Below are 23,898 nucleotides of genomic sequence, written 5' to 3'. Positions count from 1 at the left end.
CAACTTTATGTCAATTAACTGGAAAACTTAGATAAATTTAGAGATGTACCAATTGTTAGAAAATAAGACTTTAACAGAAAGACTAGAAAACTAAATGGTACTATTACTGTAAAGGAAATTAAATCCATAATGGAAACCTTACCCTCGAGGGATGGAGAGATATGTGAGAAATACATACAAGCAAAATGTCAATCACAGCTCACAGGTAGAGGGTACCTGAGAGTTTCCTTAAGAATTTTCAATCTTCTGTACGTTTGAAACTTTTGAACCTTCCCACACTCAAAAAAATAAAATAAACAGCCAGCATCAAAAAATCTACAAACAATAAATGCTGGAGAGAGTGTGAAGAGAATGTTGGTAGAAATGTAAATTGGTACAGCCACTGTGGGCTTCCCTGGTGGCACAGCTGGTAAAGAATCCGACTGCAATGTGGGAGACCTGGGTTCGATCCCTGGGTTAGGAAGATCCCCTGGAGAAGGGAAAGGCCACCCACTCCAGTATTCTGGCCTGGAGAATTCCATGGACTGTATAGTCCATGGGGTCACAGAGAGTTGGACACGACTGAGTGACTTTCACTTCACTTCATAGCCACTGTAGAAAACAGTATGGAGGCTTCTCAAAAAACTAAAAGTAGCGCTACCGTATGATCCTGTAATCCCTCTCCTGGGCATGTATACGGACAAAAACACGGCCTTAAAGGATACATGCGCCCCAAAGTTCATTGTAGCACTGTTTACAATAGGCAAGACGTGGAAGCAACCTACTTGCCCATGGACAGATGAACAGATAAAGATGTGGCATACGTATACAGTGGAACATTACTTGGCCATTAAAAAGAATGAAATAATGCCTTTTGGAGTAACATGGATGGTCTTAAAGACGGTCATATTGAATGAAGTAAGTCAGACCAAGTAAGACAAACATTGTAAAATATCACTACTTTATGCAAAATCTTAAAAAAAATGAACAAATGAACTTATTTACAAAACAGAAACAGACTCACAGACTTGAACGCACTTATAATTACTGTGGGGAAGGATGCAGGAAGGAACAGTTAGGGAGTTTGGGACTGACATGTACATACTGCTATATTTAAAATGGATAGGGAGTTCTCTGGTGGTCCAGTGGTTAAGAATCCACCTTCTAATGCAGGGGATGCGAGTTCCACCCCTGGTTGGGGAAGATCCCACATGCTGCAGGGCCACTAAGCCTGCACAATTCAACTACTGAGCTCACACACTCTAGAGCCTGCATGCCATAACTAGGGAGCCTGTGCACCAAACAACAGAAACCCACACACCACAACTAGAGAGAAGCCCACATGCACAACTAGAGAAAGTCTGTATGTAACAAAGAGCCCACGGGCCACAGTGAAGACTCGGTGCAGCCCCCTCCCCCACCAAAAAATGGACAACCAACAAGGACCTACTATATAGCACAGGGGACTTTGTTCAGTATTATGAAACAACCTAAATGGGAAAAAAATTTGAAAAAAGAACAGATACATGTGTATGTATAACTGAAACACTTTGCTGTACCCTTGAAACTAAGACTACATTATTAAGCAACCACATTCCAATATAAAATAAAAAGTTAAAAAAAAAAAACAGACTAAAATAAAACCTCCTGGCCCAGATGGCTTCACTAGTAAACTTTGTTAAACATTTCAGGGAGAAATAACATAATCTGGCACAAACTCTCCCAGGAGACTGAAAAAGAGGGAATACTCCTTCAAAGTAGGTTTTGAAGGTAGCAGTCCTGATCCAGGAACAAATCATACAACAGAACCAAAGACAGCAGCTCCTCACTTCTGCCCCACGTGTTCTGGGCACACCTGAGCTAAAACGCAACAAGAGGTATCCCCTGGGTACATCATGCAGACCACACCCACTTTGCCAGCTTGGGTTCTGACGGAAGACAGTGGAGGTGGGGCCACCAGGACAAGGCCACACCTGCAAGCTGCTGGCCAGTCCCACCTAGACACTGCCCAGCACTGGGTTGGGGCCTACTGCTCTGCTGAGATCTGGAGTGATGGCTTCACTCCCATTCCGTCCCCTCAACTCTGGGCAAATTCACCCCCCTTCATCCCCCACCATGCCCCACTTACAGCCCGTGCCTCGCCAGAGGCCAGGGGCCAGCCTGCTGTAGCCTCCATGTCATGCAATTTCTGCGTCTGCTTCAACTGGTTGAGTGACGGCTTTAGTTGTGTGGCCCCCACCGTCTTGCTTGTCCACTCGTCCACCAGCTTGTGCAGGTCGTCCGTGAAGGTGCCTTTCTTGTTGTTGCTGTTGTTCACCTGCGCCTGGATGTGCAGGGCAGGTTGGGGGCCCGGCTCAGGGCCCGGGACCAGGCTGCTGGTGGAGGACCCTGGGGAGCACACACAGGCCAGGGTTGGTGACACCGCCCGCCAGCACCAATGGCCGGCTGCAGTCATTTAAACAATGGTCTTGCTTAAGCCAGGCAACACCTTGCTTCAGGAGATGGTCTGCATTTGGGGGTCCATGCAGTTTTAGACACAGTGGAGTGATCTCAGGCTACAGGGCTTTGCCAGGCAGCCATCACCCATCTCAACAGTCAGGAGACAGGATCCCAGCTGCTGGCAGCTTTACACAGTATCCGTTCTGTGCCCACACTGCCCAGGACCACCAGACCTCCATGTGAGGGAGTTCAGAAAACTGCCGGTACAGCTGGACACAGACTAGGGGCAAAGTCCTCTGGTTTCTGCACTCTAAGTTCTAACATGAGTATTCAGAGGAGACTCAACAATACTTTGGGCAGAGTGCTTAGTAGCTGCCAATATCCTTCCAGCAAAGTGAAAATGCTTGCGATAGGTTGGACTGCTGTTTCTGTGAACGATAATGATTTGGTGATCTGTAATTTGAGACACAGAAACCATGCCTCTCCTTACCAGAGCATGTAATAATAATAAGGGGTACAAACACCCAGAACCTTGGTGCCAACTAAGGGGCTGATGCCTGTCGAAGAAGGAACTGGGAGGCCCAGATGCCCAAGGAAGGCCTGGGGCTGTGGCTTAGGTGAAGCTGGAAAAAGGTGAGCACACTTGGCCACTTTACTCAAAGATCTTTTTCAAGGACCAAAATAGGACTTTAAAACTTTTTAAAATTGTGTCCCTTTCCTCCTCTGGTACATAATTTCTCGTTGGCAATTTTGGATAAGCCAATTTTTAAATTTTCTGCACTAAATAAATAACCTAATGACCATCTCTTCAAACAAGTCATTGCAAAACGTAGTTTACTTTAGAGGCTAGCAATGAAAAAGCACAGACACAAACAGTTAAACATTAGTGATGAGATTTTACACACGTTGCTATTTCTACATGAACATTTCAGCCCAAAAAGAAAAACAGAAAAATTTTAAAAATTAAAAAATAAGAGGCATGAGATGAGAGCAGTGGGCGGCTCAGGTAAACTGATACCCATTTTGTCCTGGCATCTCTCCTCTGTGGGAGCACTCATCTTTAGCACCTGAAGCAAATACTCATTCCTATGGTTTTGGAAAAGGAGCCAATTAATGACTGGTAATACATGGACATTTTGGAGAAGGAAAGCCAGTTAGATGTGAACTGGCAAGAATGCACAAACTCTAGGAGCCACGGAGGCTTGAAAGGGTGCCTGAGGGCGGCTATCTCGCCAGGTGAAGGCCCAGCAGCACCCACGGAGGGTGGGCACAGAGCGGGTCCACACCCGCCTACCCGCTGGGCCCTCGGCTCCCGGTCCAGCCGCGGAAACCCTGATGCACAATAGCCACAAAAAAGCCCATGCGATGGAAGCGGACAAGGGGTAAAAAACCCGATAATTACGACTGCTGTGCTCTTTGCCTAGACAGAGACGCTTCAAGGCAGACCCTGCAAGGGAAGAAGAAATGACACAAGACCACAGGGTTAGGCAGGACAGCACACAAGGGGGAACAAGCCACCACACTCTAAGCAAAAGTCATCAGTGTGCGAGGAGGAGCAAAGGCCAGCAGTTCAGAGAGAAGGGACCAGCCTCCTGGGCTAACTGGGAGGCCCCCAAGTCAGTGTGGAGGTTCACACGAGCTTCGCCGAGGGGCGGAGGTGCAGGGCCAAGCCCCAAGCTTCAGGTAGAAGTGTGTGTGTCTCTAGAAGCATATTCAAAAAAAAAAAAAAAAATAGAGAGAGAAAGAGAGATAGAGAAAGAAAAAAAAAAAAACAATTAAAAAAAAAGCAAAGCACACTGCTTGGCTTTCAAATGTAAGGTTTTTGGAAGTCCTGCTGGTTGAGGCAGGATGCCCACTGAAAAGCAGAGCCTGGCCCTGCCTGGCATAAGGCTCACAGGCAGTTTATCAAGTGCAAAAAGATACATTGTTTTGCAGATTTGAGGCCAATCCTGGATCTTGGGCTGCCCTGAACAGGCCAGTGGTGAGCGTGGAGGGGGAAATATGAGGAGCCCTGTGTACAGACGTGGGAGGGAAGCTGACCCTCATTCTCGGTAACATGGCTGCCTCATTGGGTATTCCCTGTCCATGGGGCAGGGTGAGAGGCCTCCTTACTACACCATCACTAAGAGCTCCCAGACCCCGTGCTCTCAGAGTCTGCCTGTGCTAAGACAGATGGGCAGTGACTTTAGTGTTTGGCAGTGACAATTAGCGCCCACCTGGAGGGCAGATGAGCTGGCTGAAAGGGGCTGCCACACCTGGCTTACCCTGTGGCATTCCAGGCAGCCGAGCAGGCAAAGGTGGGATGGGCAAGGACAGCTCAGGTGCTCCCAAGGTCACTCAGCAAGGCCATGCTAGCATGGAGGGTCTGTTTGTGCTCCTGCCCACAGCCCCTCCCCTGGAGCACGATTCCCTACACACCCCCATTCTCCCAAGAGAGTGCCCACCACAGCACCATTTCCAGCCCCTTCACTACAGAAGGCAAGACACTGCTTCCTGTATTTGGGGACAGGGGCAAAGGCTTGTTGGGGAAAAGCTGTACTCATTGGTTCAGAAACCTAGCTCACACTGAGCTGCACTTATTTTGGTTCATCCTGTTGTGTTCGCTGAGGCTGACTTGGTAAAAAGGGAGGTGATATTCAGTTGGGGTCTGTAATGAGAATAAAATGGAACTGGGCCAGGTAGGAGCAATACAGACTGATTCTCAGTGGGAACTCTGAAAAGTTTTTGCTGGTCTCTGTCCTGAGATGGACCAGAGCTGGAAGCACAAAGCCCTTTAGGGGTTCCAAGGTACAAAGGAAGAAGGGTTCTGGGCTCTGTGACCATGCATGGCAAGTGAACACAGATTTCCTAGTCAAGATTGTGGGGTTGTACTGTCTTCTGGACCACAGCACTCCCCTACAGACAACCCTGGGACCTGGGCCTAAGCACTCTGCCAGGTCCCTGCAGTCTAACCATAACAGGTTCTTTCAAAAGGCTGCTCTGTGCCTGTCTGGCAGCTCCTAGTGTTGCTAGAGCTCTGTATTCAGAACTGTCTCCTGTCATCCTCATGGGAAAGAGAACACGCCAGCCAGCCATAGAAGCTGCCTGCTAGAGTCTGCACCTGCGATCAGCCTGAAATCAGGGCTCCAGACCGATCTTTCTGGTTACCCAGGCAGGGTCAAAGCCATCAGACACCAGGATACCATCCTCAGAGCCAGAAAGCGATACCAACCCACACCCTCACTGGACACAGCCTGAGGGATGGAGCATAGCTCCTGGCCTTCCATGCCCTAGCTGAACATGGGCCCTGAGGTGACCAGAGCCTGGTCAGCTCCCAGCCCTTAGGGTGGATCTTTAACACAAACAAACCAGATTTGGATCCCTCCACACAGGTCACACTGTCTGGCTCTATAAAACCACAGCTGAGCAGACATCATGTGGCTAACCAGTCCACGCTCACGCCAGAGCCCTGTCCATCCTCAAGTGGCCCTTTGAATCTCATCCCCTGTATCTGTTCCCTGGCCTGAGTCCTGCTCTAAACATACACCATGCAGACAGTGTCTGATGAACAAGCCTCTACCCAGCCCTGCTCAACCCACACTGCGCTAGTATACACATCGAGTTCCCGCCTACAGAGCAGGAAGGAACAAGGCAGCTACAAGGAACATGAAGCTATAAGGGAACAATGCAAGGGCAGCAGGCCTGCAAAGAACCCACAAAGGGCCCACATGGGACACACCAGGGGCCCACTTGTGCCCCACAGGATACCTACATGGGACTCACACGGGCCCACAGGAAGCTGACATCAGGCGCACGTGGGGAATAATGGTTTTAACCAGCCCCACCCCCTGGTTTCCCATGAAGAGAGAGTCCTCCTCATAGCACTTCCATCCTTAGCCAAGGCTTGGTAAAAGCCAGCTTAGCAACCCCAGAAATACTCCGAGAAACTTCCACATGGGCAGATGCTAAGGGATCTGGGGCTTGGCAGCCTCTCCCAGCTACTGAGAAAACTGTTCTTCCCAGACTGCAAAGGAGCAACACACTGGATGACCTAACATCTTGTCCTGGTGCAGCTCGTGTCTGCAGGACCCCCCCATAGCCAGGCCAGGAGTCTCAGGCATTGCCCAGGCCTGCATGCAACAAGGCCCCCCACCCCACCTGCCCCTACATTCACTTTGGCATGGAAACAGAGGCGGCTCCTGGTATGGATGGCCAGCCCTGTCAGGCACCCTATCGGTGTTGTTTAGACCCTTGGACTGCCAGAAGGACACCTCAAATCCCAGGATACATGATGCAGGCAAACTGCTCAAGAGGTGGGCCAGGGCAGCCACTATCACATCTGCCTGGGCCAGGCCCTGCAGCCACTATCACACCTGCAGTTTATCAAGGTTCAAATGCTAACGAAGCTCACAAGGAAATGTGGACAACAGCCTCAGTGCAGACCAGCCAGGGGCCTCCCTGCTTCCCCCACGGCAAGAGGTGCAGCTCCACCGGTCAGCCTTGCACCTGACAGTGGCATCAGGAGCTCTCTTCTGGCACAGAAGACAAATGGGACACAGACAAAACATCATCCTGAGTGTCTCTGTACCAGGCCACCTAGATCCGAGAACGGAGCTGAAACTTTTCTGGGAAGCATGAGCAGGAAGGAAGGATATGTCTCAGCTCTAGCCTAGGGTGACTCCACCCTGAACTTCATTCCCCGAGTGGCACAGGGCCTACCCTTAGACTAGTTCATCCTGAGTGCTCATAGTGTAGGCTGGGGCTTCGTGAGTCCCCACAGGGAGGGATGAGAATAGTCCCAGGTGTGGGAAGAACCTGGGGGGCTGCACTGTGGCACCTAGCGGTCCCAGAGACTAACCTGCTACAGCATGGACGACACCCGGCCTGCTGCCGATGGACATGTGAGAAAAACACAGAGCAGACCCCACTGTTCCACGTGCACAAAGAAAGGCTCGGCCCGTGCCTGTCTCTGTTCCGATGAAGAGTGATGGCGGGGTGGGGGTGGGGGGGTAGCGAGGATCAATGGGTCTGATCACAGCTTCTGACCAACAGGACACAACCACTTTCTGAACATGACCTCACACCCCTGACTCCAAGCTTCCTTGAACCCTCCACTGGCTGCAAGGAGGGGTCTGTGCCCAGAGCCTCACTCCCAAGTCTGCCCTTCCCTGAGTGTCAGCCCACCTACGGCTCTGAGGGCTGGCCTGTTCTGGCGCCAACCCTATGGCAGCACCCAGGCTTCACCCTCCCCTGGCTCTCCATCCTGGGCATGGCTGCTTCGCCACCTCGAGTTACCTACCCCCCCACCTCCCGTAGCTGCCTGCAGCTCCACCCCAGGTACCCCAACCCATGTCCAACCCCTCTTATCTTCTCCAAGCTTCACGGAAGCTGGGACCTTCTTTGTGTACCTCAAAGCTTAACACAGGTTTTATTTTCCTAGAGTCCTGTCTCCTGTACATACTGAAAACCTTCTCTTGGCTTTATCTCCAGCTCTGGGCTGGACCAATTGTCCCCACAACCCCAGAGCCACGGCCCTCAGCACCCAAACTCAAGCTCCCTCTGCCCCTTGCAGCCAACCCAAAGTCCCCCTGCCTCTTAGGCTTCAGGGGCTGAAGCCAGCCCTAAATGTTTCCCTCTGGTCTCTCACTGAGGCACATGCTCAGTCTCCTCTCAGAGCACAAAGCTCCGTGGTCACCCAGAAACCGGCAGACTACAGGTCCAAGAGAACCCCCTGCAGGGCTCAGCAAATGCCAGGGCACATGGGACAGGATGGGGAGTCCCGGGGTGTCTCACCCCGTTAGAGTGGCAATGGCAGGGGCACAGGCTCAACCTTCACATGCCTCAGCTGGAGGCTGCAGTGAGCGGGTCCAGGGCAGGAACCCACAGTACACCCTCCTGACCAGCAACCTCAGAGAATGTGGGGGCCACATTGTGGCCCTAAGACTAGGAGCTCAGCCATGCCATGCCTAAAAGGGCCACTGTGTGAAAACAGACAGCATTTTTGGATTCACAGCATCAGAGGAAATAAAGCCTTATAGGCCAGCATGTACCACCACCTAAAATCAATCTGCGTAGGCCAGCTCCCCGTTTGCCACCAAGCCGTGCCATATACATTCCTTTCTTCCTAGCCACACACACAAGCACAGAAGGAAAACATAAACTCTTTGTCCCTACTGAGACTCAAATTTTTTTTATCTTGAAACAATAATTAATAATGATATAAATGAAAACCCTTAAAAAAAAAGTAGGACCACCTGAGTAGAAAGGTAGCCTGGCAATGACCTCAGGGGCTACATGGTACTCTTCATTCACACTTTTACCCCAAATGCCCTGCTCTAATCTGCTTCCCATGCCTGGCTAGCCACCCTCACAGCAGTGATACACACACTTGTCCAACTAGGAGATGCCTGGAGATGCCTAGAGGAGCAGGTGCCCTCGCCACAGCTTCCCAGGCGAGAGCCAGGCACACACGGGCAGAAGAGGACTAGTGGGTGATGCGTGAGATGAGCAGGGAGCCAGGATGCATGTAGGCCTCCCAGCCCCCTACTCAACTTGGCAACTAACCTGTAGACCCAAGACACCTGAGCAGAATTGGAGCGGGGGGCGGGCGGCGGGGGAAGCTGTTAGCTGACAAGGAGCACTGGGCAGTTCCTGAGCATTTCTACACAGTCCTATGCCTCTGATATGTCCCCTCCCAGGAAGGGTGCCAGAGTCACTCTGATGGGGATGGACATTGAACTCTGATGGATGCCTGCCATGGATGTGGCCTCAGATCCCAACAAGCACAATGTATCTTTATTGTACCAGCAAAAGCCAGAGGCCCTAAACCAGCATGTACAATCCAATGGGTAAAAAGCTTAATACTTCTGTTGAAAAACAAAAACCTGAAAACCTCACAGCTTCTGAATCATTGGCCAATTGATCTGAGGGATGAAAACGATTTTGGACAGCCTGAGCAGATGCGCCATTCCTGGACATGGAGTCCCTGGGTACTAGCAGTGTGTTCCAGGGAGGCAGATGATGACTGGGACTTGAGTTTTAATTTAGCAGAGCTTTTGGGAAACTGAATAATTGACTTCATCTCTGAGGTCAGTGAGATGAGAGGGAAATACACCAAGTAAAGTGCTCCAGCTAGAGAGAAGACCAGGAGGGGCCGGGCCCACACAGAGAGGCAGAGCAGGAGGCTTAGAATCATGTCTCTCAGGGTCAGAGATTCCTGACGTGACCAGAATTGGGGGGGGGGGGGCTGGGGCATCCTAGCTGGAGCACGTTCTCTCAGCATTTCCACATGCAGGGAGTGGGGCAGTGGGTTAACAGTACTGGATGTTGTGATACGGCCCTTGTACAGAAGTTACACCCTCCAGTGACCTTCTAGAACTGTCTTGGCTCGCTACATGCATGTCTTCAGAGTCCAGACACGTGTGAAACACACCATGCGTCTAGAGAAGGCCGGGGTTGTCTTTTTGTTGTCGCTGGAACTGGGGACAGCAGACGTGTAAATCTGCCACGATTGCAACAGAAATAAAACTACGTCCAACATAAAAAAAAGAAAAAAAAAAAAACACTAAACAAACGAGTGACAAAAGAAATGCAGAGCACCTTGGGGTCTGGGGCAGAGCACCAGAGGCTGGGAGTGGGCAAACCACTGCACATGCTTTTGGTGTCCAGGCATGAGCCAGCCAAGAGCATGCACTGGCGCTTTCTGGGGCCAGAAGGGTGGGCATGGACGGGGTTCCATTTTTAATATTAAGTACATGATTTCAATGGGGGTGGGGTAAGGTGTCCTACAAAATGTATGGAAGATAATGAAGACAGGGAGGGGCAGGGGAGAAACCAAGGGCCAGGAGGTGATAAAATACAAAAGAACAAATACAGACAGATGGACACAGACACGGGTCCACTGAGGAATCGAGCGCGAGGTTTGCTACTAGACTTATAGGTCATTCTCTCAGACGTTGGGTGGTAAACCGTCCAGCCTGCAAATGAATATAGAGGGAAGAAAACAAAGAGACAGGCATCAAGTACAGTCTCTGGGATTCCTCCTACACACCACCAGCCATATCAGCCTCTTCACTTAGCATCCACGGCTCCACCTAGCCCAGCCCAGAGGACCACAGCCATTGATCACATAATGGAAAGGAGGCAATGTTGGAGCGGAAGAGAAGCAGACCCCAGGAGAGCGTGCGGGGCAGGGTGGGGGGTGGGCACCGGCAGCGGTCACCACGACTTCTCTGGAGAGAGATGGTGGGGGTAGAGCACCTCATCGCGTAGCTGCTGCATCCACGGCAGCGGTGACGAGCATTTCCTCCTCAAGGCCAATCTCCCAGCTCGAGAGCTGTGCCCTCGTCCCCCTAACTGGCCCTCCTGACGGAAGGACCCATGTTTAGTGGGGAGTGGGGTAGGGCGGGGGTGGGCCAGTGCCTGGGAACCGGCGCAGAGCACACTGCAGATGCCACATCTGACCTCTCAGTGGTCCTGGCGCCTTCCCCAGGCCGGCTCTTGCAAAGCGCACCTCCCTCTGAGCCACTTACAGCAAGACTTGATGATGGGCAGGCCATCCACTTCTCTCATTCAAAATCTACGTCTAACTTTTTTTTCCTTAAGAGGCTGTTGGCAGCCTTGGCCACAGCTCATGTCCCCTCTACGCCACACGGGCCCTATGAGGCTAGCACATGCTCGGAGACGGGCGAGCTGGGAATCACCTGGGCCATGCGCTCCGCCTCCATCACTGGCCAAGCCGGAGCAGATGTCTGCAGACAGGGAGGCCCGCACGGAGCAAGGCTGCTGAGTCTGAACTGCCTTCCCACATGGGTCTGAAGCTGCTGTGGGCCCTGCCCCAGCTTGGGCAGGGTCCTTAGCAGGAGGGGCTCTGCTGCAGTCTGACAAGTGACCTGGGTTGGGGGGAGAAGGGGTGACAGGCACGATGAGGCACCACAGGACAGACCAGCCAGCTCAGGCCACGTCTATCCTCCCTGCTCTTTGCTGGGTGACCTTGGGGAAGCTGAGTCCCTACAGGCAATGGGTACATTGCTGGATCAGCCATGTGCGGTTGTCAGGAAGATCGAAGAAAATGACCACTGTTTCCACTGGTGCTAACCTACATTGTGCAAATGCTGTGAAAGGACCACGGCCCATCTGCAGATGTACGCGTGGGCTCAAAGGGGACCTGTGGATTTCCTCCCTCTCTGAAGTCTCGTGTTAGCTTTAGGAATTGATATGGAATTCATGTAATTTTGGGTAATCCTAGAAATTCTTGGGTGTGTATCCTGCAGGTTACCTGCAACATGGAGAGGGAAGGCTTAAGGTCAGTTCACTGTTGGCTTCCCACCTAGTGCATTTGGGGCTTTCAGCTCACTGGGTCCCCACTCCAGAGTGTGGGGACTTGGGGTGTCTACTCTTAGCGCCTGGGCATTGTAGTTAAAGGCTGGGGGGCGGGGAGGGTCCCTATCATCCTCTCCCTCCCCCAAGGCAGCTGCTCAACCCCCACTATCAGGGGCTGACATACATCTGAGAAACGGGATCAGAGGAAGCAGACCCCAGCCCAGGCAGCACTCTGCAGGGAGGAGCACACTGCAACCCACAGGCAGCTGGGACTCCAGTTCTTCCCTCCTGGCAGGAGGGGTGGAGGCCTTGGCTCTCTTGGGCGTGAAGACGCTTCCTTGCTCCAATGAAAGGAGATTCAATAAGCGCTCTTCCAAGGCCTAGTGCCTGTCTCCCATCTGCCCAGCTCCCACGTCTTGAGGGTGGCTAGGAGGGCCCTGGGCCAACCTGTGCTGGAGGCCACGACCTTGAGCTGCTGCACCAGGGGGCTCAGCAACTTCCCCGCCTTCAGCTTGCTCTTGCTGGTCTTTCTCCGGCGGCCGACGGGTGGGGCCGTGTGGAAAAGGCCTAAGTTAGGGGGCAGCGGCTTGCCTAGGCGGCGGTACAGGGCCTCGATCTCCTGCTTCTGCTGACTTTGTAGCTCTGAGATCTCCTTCAGATGCCTGTAGGAGGGAAAGGAAGAGGGAAGCCAGGTGGGCATTCTGGTCATTTCCAACATGAGGCCCCTCCAGGAGAGCCCGGGACTGGTAGGACAGATGTGAGGAGTAGAGCCTGCAGGGTAGGCTGGGCAGACAGGCCATGCACAGGGGACATAAGGGCATTTAAATGTCACCTTCTGTTTACACCTAAGCCAAATGGGAGTATCACTGAGACCTCTGGCATCAACACACTCAACAACAGAACTGCATGAAGACCAGCCTAAGACATTCAAGTTTTCTGATATATCCAGATTGTAACATTGCTGTTTTATTTCGGCGGGTGACAAGGGAAGGATATGAACAACTTCACACATTTATGCTTACAATACAAACCCTACTCATAAACATGGGTGAAGAAACAAATAATCAGGGCTCAGAATTGGAAGGCTGCCTTAGCTTATCAGGCAAATAAGTGTTACTTCCTCCATGTGAGGAACACAGCACAAGAGGCCTCTCAGAGGAGAGGAAGCCTGCACAAGCAAGTCTACAGAAAATATGTTATTAGCCAGGGCCCTGGGGCTCCAGCTGTGCCCAGTGGAGCTTCCAGCTAAGGCTGACCCCACAAGCAACACTATTCCTGAGAACAGAGCCGAGATGCCAGGTCACATGGGTGGGAAGCTGCCGTTAAGACTTGGGTGGAATCACTGGCTGTGGGCAAGGGCAGTTTCTAGAAAAGTCTAGGAAAGGGCTGGGTCGTCCCGATTGGCCTTCCTCAGGGAGCATGCAGCTAAGGCTGGGGCCCTCTCTGCACAGCCAAGAGTAGCAGAGAGCACAGGCTTCTCCTGCCCATGTCTCCATTTCTGGGCCCACTTCAAGAGCCCATAGCCACTCCTTCCCAAGGACTCCAGCCTCTCCCGACCTTAGTAACTAGAGTGCGGGGCCCTCTTGTCCTGAAGGAGACTTCATGGCTTAGCTGTATCTCAGTGACCCTGACCACAGCAGGCGCAGGTGAACTTGCAGGGGGAGAGAGCAAGTGCGATCAAGGCCTATGTGTGAGACTGAAGGAGGAGGGGAGGTGTGGGCCCCAGAGACCAGGGACCAGATCTGATGGCAGGAACACTGCCTCTGCCCTGTCACCCAGCCCAAGGAGCTCAAAGTGCACATGGCAGGATGTGGACTTCAGCTGCCGGACACTTCCCCTGACACCATAGCCCAGACCTGACCTGTCCCACAGGACCTACTTCTCTCGAAGACTCTGCAGCTCTTTCCTGATATCAGCATCCTCAATCTCTGAGTCGTTGTCACTGCTGATGTAGGATGACTGGGAGTGGAAGGAGGTCACGCTGATGGTAGGGACCTTCACGCCCATCCTGCTGGGTGTCTCCAGGCCTGGGGAGCCAGCCCGAGAGGACCTTTGCAGGAAGGCAGCGGCCTTCTTCACAAAGTCACTGGCCACACCACCACTGCTGCTGGGCAGGGAGGCATGCTTCTGCACAGAGGGCCTCCTGAGAGGGGACTCATCCCCAGAGTCACTGGACATGGGCTCTTCCATGCCGACCTCGATGGAGGAGGCCGTCTGCGCCCGCCGCACAGCCAGCTTCATGTCTGGGCTGCAGGGAGCCTCATCCAGGTAAACGTCAGGTGGGGCTGAGTACCGCAGGCTATTGGGGGAGGCCAGAGTCCACTCATCCTGGGTGCTGACCACTGAGAACCGGCCCACGGTTTTGGCTGGCGAGCTGCCATCCTGCTGCCCTGGCCACTTCGGAGGGGATCCTGATACCAGAGTGCTGTGTGGCTGGGGTTGGCTGTCCTGGCCACCCTCAATCAACGTCCCCGGGCAGCTCTGCATGGACTCGGCCAAGGTTTCCCCAGGGACCCTGCTGGTCCGGTCTGTGGGCTCCAGATGGGCAGGGATGGCAGAAGCAGGGACATCCTTGGGAAACAGTGGAAAGGAAAAGATTCCACGCAAACACCATCAGAGAGCAAGCCCGCCAACCCACTGAGCATCTCACTGGAGAAAACTTCTTACCTGGGGGGCACTGGGTGCTGCGAGTGAATCTGAGGCCACCTGTCCTCCTTCACAGCCAAGCGTGTGGCTCAAAGATGATTCAGCTGTAGGAACGTTAAAACCATTACTCAGGCTGGTGCAGAGAACACAGGCAGGAATGACCCAAAAGCAGCCATCCAGAAGAGAAAGGGAGTGGCAGTGAGAAGCGGTGTGTGCAGCTGGAAAACAAAAACTACTGACATCCTAACCCCATCACTTCACAGGAGATGTCCTGTGATCCAGAAAAGGGGGGAGACATCAGCCCAATACTACTTAGATCCCTGAAGACCCCTGCTCCAGACCCTCAGGCACAGCCAGGCCTTCCACATACCTGATGACTATCACCTGTCTCACCTGTCCTCTCTATACTCCTGATGTGCCCTGTCTCACCTGACAGCATCACCTTCTCCTTCCCTGACATGTTCTGATGATAAAAGGGTCTTACGAGGTCTAGGAAGATCAGAACAATAAAGCTGACTCCTAATCCTGCTGCTCCAAAGTCTATGGAAGGTCCCTGTCATCTGAGACTGTCTCACTTCCCCATCTACAGATGACATATCTGACCAGCCTTCCTGGGTTGCTGTGAAGAGTAAATAACAGAAGCAGAAGGATGTGTGGAAGCCTGGTCTGAGTTGAGACCTGCACAGAGCAAAAGGAAACCAGAGCTGTGTGCAGCTGACACACTGCAGTGGGCAGGGGATTGCGGAAGGCATGACAGGGGCTGATAGAGCCTCCAGCCAGCCTGGGGGGCTGCCCCCGCACAGATTCCTGAGAAGACCCAGATTCATCTGTCATGCAACCCCAACCCTAGGCAATACACAACACTCCTCCCTACACAACTGTGGTGAAGATCATCCAATCTTGCTTTGCACACCTCTGGGGATAGAAGGCTCATTACCAACTGCACTCTATTTCTGATCAGCTCTGACCGCCAGAAAAATTGACCTTTTCCAAACTAGAATCCGTCTCTTAGCGTCTCCCTGTCAGTTCCATACTCTGGAAGGCTCCGGCACTTGAAGGCACTGATGCTGCAGAAGGCGGCTGCCCATGGTACAAAGTTCACAGAAAGAAGGCAGGAGGAGATGGAGAGGGCACTCAGGTACAGTCTCTCACCTCCTTTGCCCAGCCCACTCCTGCTTCATCCCATGATCCTTACCTTCCCCAGGTAAACATCATATGTTATGGCTTCTGACCCCAATCCCAGAAGCCCCATCCCTCTAAAGTGTGGCATCTATAAGAATGCAGTGTCCTGGGGTCCAACCACAGAATCCAACAGTCCACTCCCCTTGTTCTGTGATCTGGGAGGACCGTTCTTGCCACTGATACACACCCATGGTCCCATTACAAGGTCAGCTGGATCCTTATCTTGCCCATCTCCTAAGAAATCCCAGGCTGAGAAGGAACCAATACCTTAGATCAGACCAACTCCCTTGTGTTAAAACATATGTGTTCAGGTAATGAGATGAGAACTACAGAAAGAATTCCTGCAGAGATGCACAATACTCAGGAACCACAGAAGAAATTCTGTTTCAGACTTCATGGATGGCTCTGGCCTGGCAGCTTCCACAGACCTGTTGGAACTCCCCAGCCCCAGCCCTGCGTTCTGTCCAAAATAACCACAGTCATCTTATAACCTCCTACAGAAATAGGAGCTAGGGGTATCCACCAGAATATACTGAGAGCACTGGGGAGCCAGACAGGCCCTGTTAAGATCCTAATACCCAGTCAATAGGGCTTTCACCCATTTTCACCGAGGGCTTTCTCTTGGAGTGTGAACACATGGTTTGTGCTAGAACTGCTTCTGCCACATCTGGGTCCCACCCAAGATGCTGTGGGGATGAAGGGTAAAGAAGCAGAATGTTTCAAAGTAAGGAAGGCTGGTAGCACCTCCAGCTTGTTACCTGTCATTGACAAGGACAAGGACTGCTCCAGTGAGACCTCTAATCCAGGGGCCATTTCTGACTTTTCCAACTGAAGAAAGAAACAGAAAGAAAGAGCTGTGAGCCTTACTTGCTTACATCTCTGTAGCAAAACTGCAAATCCTCTCCTCCAGTCCAAAGGATGGACTCCTCCTCCCTAGGCAACTTGAGCAAAACACGCGTGGGTGGGTCAGACATGAATTGCCGGGAGACAGTGCTTCGGACAGTACTCACCGCAGGCTGGGGCAGCAGGGCCAGATTGCCCCCAGAGGGCTCTGTACGGGGCTCATCCCCTCTTGGGGGTTCCAGGGTGAAGTCTCGGTCACCTGCCTCCACAGGGGTCCCGGCTGAGGCTGAGGAGGTGGGCACGTGCTCCTGGTAGAGCAGAGTCCTCAGCTTCTCATCCAGGCTCTTGATGGTGCTGTCCACAAAGCCCACCCTTGGGGGAGGCCCTTCTCCATCTGACTCCAATGCTGAAGGTGGCTGAGGGGGGGCAGTGGGTGCCAGTGGGGGACTGGGGAGCTGGGGAGTGGCCAGACTGATTGCTCCCACCACAGTGGGAAGTGAGGGAAGGGGCTGGCTCACAGTGGGCTGAGGGGCCCCACCAGGGGCACCAGATGTGGGGGCCAAAGCCGACAGGGGCTCCCCCTTGGTGATGGGCTCTCTGGCTAAGGCAGGATCCCCCAGACCCATGGGGTGAAGGGGGGCCTCCAAAGGTGGGGCACAAGGCCCTCGGCCCATGCCAGGGGACTGTGCAGCAAGCTGTGCATCAAGAGTCTCCATTAGTGGCCAGGGAGTCTTATGCTCACTGACCGGCCCCTGAGGGGTTCCTGGTCCCCCTGCCTGCATGGCAGGCCCCGGTGCTGGCTCCAGCTTAGGACTGGCAGCTGGTGGGGCCATGTCTTGGGACAGAGCAGTCACGGGAGGGGATGACGGCACCAAAGGGGCTGGTGCACCACCAGGAAGGTCCCTGGGGACTGCTTGGCTCAGAAGCTGCAGATCAGTTGAGAAGCTGGGTTTCTCCTTGGAGGATAGCTGGTCTTTAGAGGGTGCTGAATCTAGAAGAAATAGGAAAGATGCCTCTATACTAACCTATTCTGGTCCTATTCACCTGGCACTTTGCTAGTCAAAAAGATGCCTTCTTTGGGCTGGTAGTGCTCTATATACCAGTCCTCTTCTCCTTTTCTCCGACATGTCAACTTCATGCATGTGCTAGCTCCAGCCTGAGACTCCTTGCACACATCTTCCTGCGACCCTGCTTCTCACCTCAGGTTGTGTTCCAGAAGTGTCCCATTCAGCCGCACTAGCACATCCCACCTTCCTTCTGATTTTTCTGTAGCACTTAGCCATCAGGCATAACCTATCCCTGTCTGTCGAATGTCTTTCCATGCCCCCATGTGCCAGGTGAGCTCCATAAAAATGGCTCTTATGACCCTTGCACTGGCCCATTCCACAAAACTGTAAAATGAAATTATAAAGTCTTAAGTAGCAAGCAGTACACATTCCCCTGCCCTGGAGAGGACAGTAACTTCTGATGAGCCAGACACCATGTTTTGGTAAGATCAGAAGCTTGGACCAGAGAGAGGAGATCAAGATGAAGGAGTAGAAGGACAATGTGTTCACCACCCTCTGCCAACATGTCAAAAATACATCACAGGTGGAACAATTCTCACTAAAATCAAACTGAACACTGGCAGGAAGCCTTTTGTACAATCAAGGTTGTAAAGATCCATACTGAGCCAGGTAGAAAGTGATCAGGTCAGAACTGATGCCCCTAGAAGGGGACACAGAGGTAAAGGGGGATTACATAGGCTTGGAGATCCTCCCTGAGGAATGAGTGGTATGAACCACATGTTAGACATCCCATCCCTGGGGTCTGACACCGAGAAGATGAGTCCCCTTGGTTGATTTGAAAACCAGTGGGACTAAAAGGAGGGCTGTAAGAAACCTAGAATTCGCTTGGGAAGAGTGCGAATACTCTTTGTTTACTCCTAGGAACAAAACAGAGGAAGCAGATTGAAAGTGCCTGGGACTCTGGTCAGTTTCCTGCAACTGATCCAAGGCATGCCCTAGACCATACTGAGCACCCACTCCAGCACCACGAGCTTCACCACGGCTTCCCATTAGGTCAAAAGCTGCTATGGTGGAGGAAAATGTGCATCTGTGGGAGACAGAGCTGGCTCTGACCCAGCCCTGCATCTGGTCAGGGGGTGGGGTGGGACAGCCATTACTGGTGTTCACAGAGGCAGCATATCAGGACAGACTGGAGCTCTGACTGGTGTGGAGGCACAGTACAAGCACACACACTAGCCTATACCAGGTACCACTCAGATCCTCTTGCTCTAGCACAGATCTCCACTGGAGCAAACATTTCATTGTCAGGAGAGTGGGGAGCACACATTCAGAGGAAAAGGAGGCAGCTTGAATTCCACCCTCAAGGATTCTGCTCTAGACTTTGGGACCAGACCCCACCCTTGATAGGGCTGTGATGACCAATGAGCATACAAGAAGCCCCAGATCATACCTGGCTCTGCCTCTGGCCTCTCCATCTCCAATCCTACCTACCATTAAGGTGATACCAGCCTGCACACTCTGGGAAAAGATATGACCCTGCTTACTTCAGATCCAGCTCTCCCACCAAAGCCACTGGGCAAAGACAGACTGAACAGAGATGCTCCCATACAAGTACAACTCTTCAAGACCAAGACAGGTAACTGTTTCACCTAATTTCACAGAGAAAACAGACGTTAAGCAAAATGAGAAGACAGAGGGATTTCTTTCATATGAAAAAAGGAGAAAAACTCCTGAAAAAATAACTAATAAAACAGAGATAATTTACCAGAAAGAGTTCAAAGCATTAGTAAAAGAATGCTTAACGAACTAAGGAAGATAATAGATGAACACAGTGAAAATTTTAACAAAGAAGTAGAAAATATAAAAAATAAAGTCATAAAATACAACAACTGAAATGAAAAAACACCAGAAAGATTTAACAGCAGACTAAGTGATACAGAAGAATGCTTAAGAGAGCTGGAAGACAGAATAATGGAAATCACCCAATCAGAACAGAAAAAGAATATTAAAAAATGAGAACAAGGGACCTCTAGGACAATACCAAGCATACTAACATTTGCATTATTGAGGTTCCAAAGGAGAAAAGGGTAAAAAAATGTATTTTATGAAACTATGCCTGAAAACTCCCTGAACCTGAAGAAAAATAGATATCCATGTATGGTAAACATAGTGTCCCAAACTGAAAGAGACATATACATCAAGACCTACCATAATTAAAATGGTAAATGTTAAAGACAAAGAGAGAATCTGAAGGCAGCAAGAGAAAAACAAAGAGTAACATATAAAGAAACACCCATAAGTCCATCAGCTGATTTTTCTGCAGAAATTTTACAGCCACAAGGGAATGGCATGACATACCCATAGTGTTAAAAAGGAAAAATCTAAAACCTAGGGTAATCTACCCAACAAGATTATCATTCAGAATTAAAAGACAGCTAAAGAACTTCTCAGATAAGGAAAAACTAAAAGTTCATAATACTTAACCCACTTTTAAAGGAAGTCTTAGATAGTCTTCTCCAAGTGGAACAAAAGGGGTACAACAAAATGAAAGAATTTATAGGAAGGGAAAATCCCACCAGTAAAGGAAAATACACAGTATATACAGCAAAGACTGTGGATCAAATGCTTATATAAGTTAGCATAAGATTAAAAGACAAAAATTAGAAAGTCGACTGTAACTACAATAAACAGTTAAGGGATATACATGAAGATGTAAAATATGACATAAAAAAACACAAAATGTGGTGACTCCACTGGTGGTCCAGTGGTTAAGATTCCATGCTTCCACTGCAGGAGGCACAGGTTCAATCCCTGGTTCAGGGAAATAAGATCCTGCATGCTGCATGGCACAGCCAAAAAAAAAACACCCACAAAATGTGGGGGAGAGGAGTAAAATAATGGAGAATTTTTAGAATGTGCTTGAACTTAAATGACTTAAATGACCAGATTAAAATAAACAGATATTTAGGTCAACATATATGAACCCCATGGAAACCACAAATCAGAATCCTACAGTAGACACACAAAAATAGGGAGAAAGTAACACAAGCATACCAGGAAACAAAAGGAAATCAAACCACTAATCAAAACACAAGAAACTAAAAGAAGGTGAAAAGAACACAGAATGAAAAAAATAACCCAGAAAACAAGTAACAGAATAGCAATACATACATACCTATATATAATCACTTTAAATGTCAATGGACTAAATGTTCCAATCAAAAGACACAGAGGAAGCTGCTGCTGTAGCTAAGTCACTCAGTGGTGTCTGACTCTGTGCAATCCCATGCACTGCAGCCTACCAGGCTCCTCCATCCATGGGATTTTCCAGGCAAGAGTACTGGAGTGGGGTGCCATTGCCTTCTCCAACATAGAGGAGATGACTGGATAAAAAAACAAGACCCATCTATGTTCAAGAGACTCTCTTTAAAGATACACAGACTAAAAGTGAGGGGATGGAAGGAGATATTTCATGGAAATGAAAATGACAAGAAAGCTGGTAGCAATACTCATATCTTACAAAACAGACTTTAGGAGAAAGTTTATAAAAAAGACAAAGAAGGCCATTATATACTGATAAAGTGATCAATACAAGAAGAGAATATAACATTCATTAATATATATGCACCTAATATTGACTATACTAAAGCCTTTGACTGTGTGGCTCAGAACAAACTGTGGAAAATTCTTAAAGAGACAGGAATACTAGACCACCTTACCAGTCTCCTGAGAAAACTGTATACAAGTCAAGAAGCAACAGTTAGAACTGAACATGGAACAACTGACTGGCTCAAAATTGGGAAAGGAGATATTGTCACCCTGTTTATTTAACTTCTATGCAGAGTGCATCATGTGAAATGTCAGGCTGGATGAATCACAAAAACTGAATCAAGATTGATGGGAGGAATATCAACAACCTCAGATATGCAGATGATCCCACTCTAATGGCAGAAAGTGAAGAGGAACTAAAGAACCTCTTGATGAGGGTGAAAGAGGAAAGTGAAAAAGCTGGCTTAAAAGTCAATACTTAAAAAACTAAGATACCAGGTCCCATCTAGTCCCATCACTTCATGGCAAATAGAAGGGGAAAAATGGAAACAGTGGCAGATTTTATTTTCTTGGGCTCCAAAATCCCTGTGGACAGTGACTACAAGCCATTAAATTAAAAGATGCTTGCTCCTTGGAAGAAAAGTTACAACAAACCTAGACAGCATATTAAAAGCAGAGACATCACTTTACCAACAAATGTCCGTATAGTCAAAGCTATGGTTTTCCCTGTAGTCATGTATTGAAGTGACCATAAAAAAGGCTAAGTGTGAAGAATTGAAGCTTTCAAACTGTGGTGCTGGAGAAGACTGCTGAGAGTCCCTTGGATAGCAGGGAGATCAAACCAGTCAATCCTAAAGGAAATCATCCCTGAATATTCATTGGAAGGACTGTTACTGAAGCGCCAATACTTTGGCCACCTGATGCAAAGAGCTGACTCACTGGAAAAGATTCTGATGCTGAAGACAAAAGAAGGGGGTGGCAGAGGACAGAATTGTTAGATAGCATCACCAACTTGATGGACATGAATTTGAACAAATTCTGGGAGATGGTGGAAGACAGAGGAGCCTACACTCCATGGGGCCACAAAGAGTCAGACATGACTTAGCAACTGAACAAAAACAAATGTAGGTGTAACTAAATATGGAAAGTAAATGTTAATGGTCAGAAAAAGGAAAAATTGACAATAGAATAAGAATAGAAGATTATAACACTTCACTTATATCACGGGAGAAATCATACAGACAGAAAACCAATAAGGAAACAGTGGTCTTAACATTAGACCAGTTGGACTTATTATATACCAGTAAGACATTCCATTAAAAACAGCAGAATATACATTCACTTCAAGTGCATGTGGAACATTCTCCAGGACAGATCACATGCTAGGCCACAAAACAAGTCTCAACAACTTTAGAGGACAGAAATTACGTCAAGCATTTTTTCTGACAATAATAGTATGAAACTTGGGCTTCCTGGTAGCTTAGAGAGTAAAGAATCTGCCCGCAATGCAGGAGATCTGGGTTTGATCCCTGGGTTGGGAAAATCCCTTGGAGATGGAATGGTTACCCACTCCAGTATTCTTGCCTAGAGAATTATATGGATAGAGGAGCCTGGCAGGCTACAGTTCATCTGGTTGCAAAGAGTTGAACACGATTGAGCAACTAACACTTTCACTTTTTCGCTTTTCACTTTTGGGACTTATTACAGGAAAAAAAATGGGGAAAAAAACAAAAACATGGAGACTAAATAGTATGATATTATAAAAACAATGGGTCAATGAAGAAATCAAAGAGGTTATCAGAAAACATTGGGAGAAATGAAAATAAAAGCACAACTTCCCAAAATCTATGTGACACAGAAAAGGGAAGGTCTAAGAGGGAAACAATAAAGGAATACCTCAAAAAGGAAGAAAAATCTCAAATAAACAACGTCAGTTACCGTCTAAAGGAATCAAATAACAAAGCCCAAAGTCAGCAGAAGAAAAGAAATAATAAAGATCAGAGAAGAAATGAATAAAATAGAGACCAAAAAAAAAAAACAAACCCAAGAACAAATACCTCAACAATAGAATAATCAATGAAAACAAGACCCAGCATTTTTTGCTTTTTTTTTTTAGCATAAAATTGATGTCTTTATCCAGGCTCATTAAGCAAAAAGGAGAGGACTCAAAATAAGAAATGAAAGAAGAAATAATAAAACCAATATCAAAGAGATACCAAAAAAATCATACAGCAACAAATTGGACAGCCTAAAATAAATGGATAAAAACCCTAGAAACACACAATCTTCTAAGACTGAATCAGAAAGAAAGAGACAATTGGAATAGACAGGTCAATAGTAGTGAAACTGAATTTGCCATCAAAAAACTCCCAGCAAACAAAAGTCCAGAGCCAGACAGATGACTTCACAGACAAAATTCTACCATACAAAGAAGAGCTAATACCTAGCCTTCCCAAACTATCCCCAAAACTGAAGAGGAGGGAGCATTCCCAAATTCATTCTAAGAGGCCATCATTACCCTGATACTCAGAAAAATACATTCACAAAGGAAAAAAATTATAGGCCAACAACAGGCATGTAAAAAGATGGTCAACATCACTAATTATTAGAGAAACGGAAATCAAAACTATAATGTGGTACCACCTCATAGCAGTCAGAATAGCCATCCTTGAAAAGTCTACAAATAATAAACACTGGAGAAGACATAAAGAAAAGAACCCTCCTACACTGTTGGTGAGAATGTAATTTGTGCACACTATGGAAAACATGTATGGAGGATCCTCAAAAAGCTAAAAATAGAGTTGCCATATGATCCAGCATGTATCTGGGAAAAAAACTATAATTCAAAAAGATACATGTTCATAGGAGCACTATTCATAATCACTGATACATGGAGACAACTTAGATGTCCTTCAACAGATGAATAGATAAAGAAGATGAGATATATGTATGT

At 49.1% G+C, this 23,898-nt stretch overlaps 1 protein-coding gene across 8 annotated transcripts in view; it reads right to left on the bottom strand.

Annotated features, from left to right (window-relative positions):
• The window catches only part of WNK2 (WNK lysine deficient protein kinase 2), a 173,757-nt gene that overhangs the window by 52,845 nt on the left and 97,014 nt on the right, over positions 1-23,898 (bottom strand). For 5 of the 8 annotated variants that reach the window (XM_081523595.1, XM_081523605.1, XM_081523616.1 and 2 more), the window contains 9 exons: positions 16,557-17,380; positions 16,305-16,374; positions 14,386-14,468; positions 13,598-14,289; positions 12,166-12,380; positions 11,100-11,288; positions 10,275-10,373; positions 3,821-3,865; positions 2,108-2,367 (listed from right to left, as the gene is read on the bottom strand). In XM_081523595.1, the coding sequence (XP_081379721.1) occupies positions 2,108-2,367; positions 3,821-3,865; positions 10,275-10,373; positions 11,100-11,288; positions 12,166-12,380; positions 13,598-14,289; positions 14,386-14,468; positions 16,305-16,374; positions 16,557-17,380 (2,477 nt within the window). Of the gene's footprint in view, positions 1-2,107; positions 2,368-3,820; positions 3,866-9,765; positions 9,925-10,270; positions 10,374-11,099; positions 11,289-12,165; positions 12,381-13,597; positions 14,290-14,385; positions 14,469-16,304; positions 16,375-16,556; positions 17,381-23,898 lie in introns of all 8 variants that reach the window. The other 3 variants (XR_014063274.1, XM_081523622.1, XM_081523623.1) reach the window with 3 other exon arrangements.

Source organism: Giraffa tippelskirchi, chromosome 1 (assembly GCF_054371585.1).
Source record: "Giraffa tippelskirchi isolate mGirTip1 chromosome 1, T2T-mGirTip1v1.2.pri, whole genome shotgun sequence".
In the NCBI taxonomy this organism is placed as follows: Eukaryota; Metazoa; Chordata; class Mammalia; order Artiodactyla; family Giraffidae; genus Giraffa; species Giraffa tippelskirchi.
The sequence above is the reverse complement of the archived record's forward strand: the minus strand, read 5'-3'. Positions and strand labels throughout refer to the sequence as shown.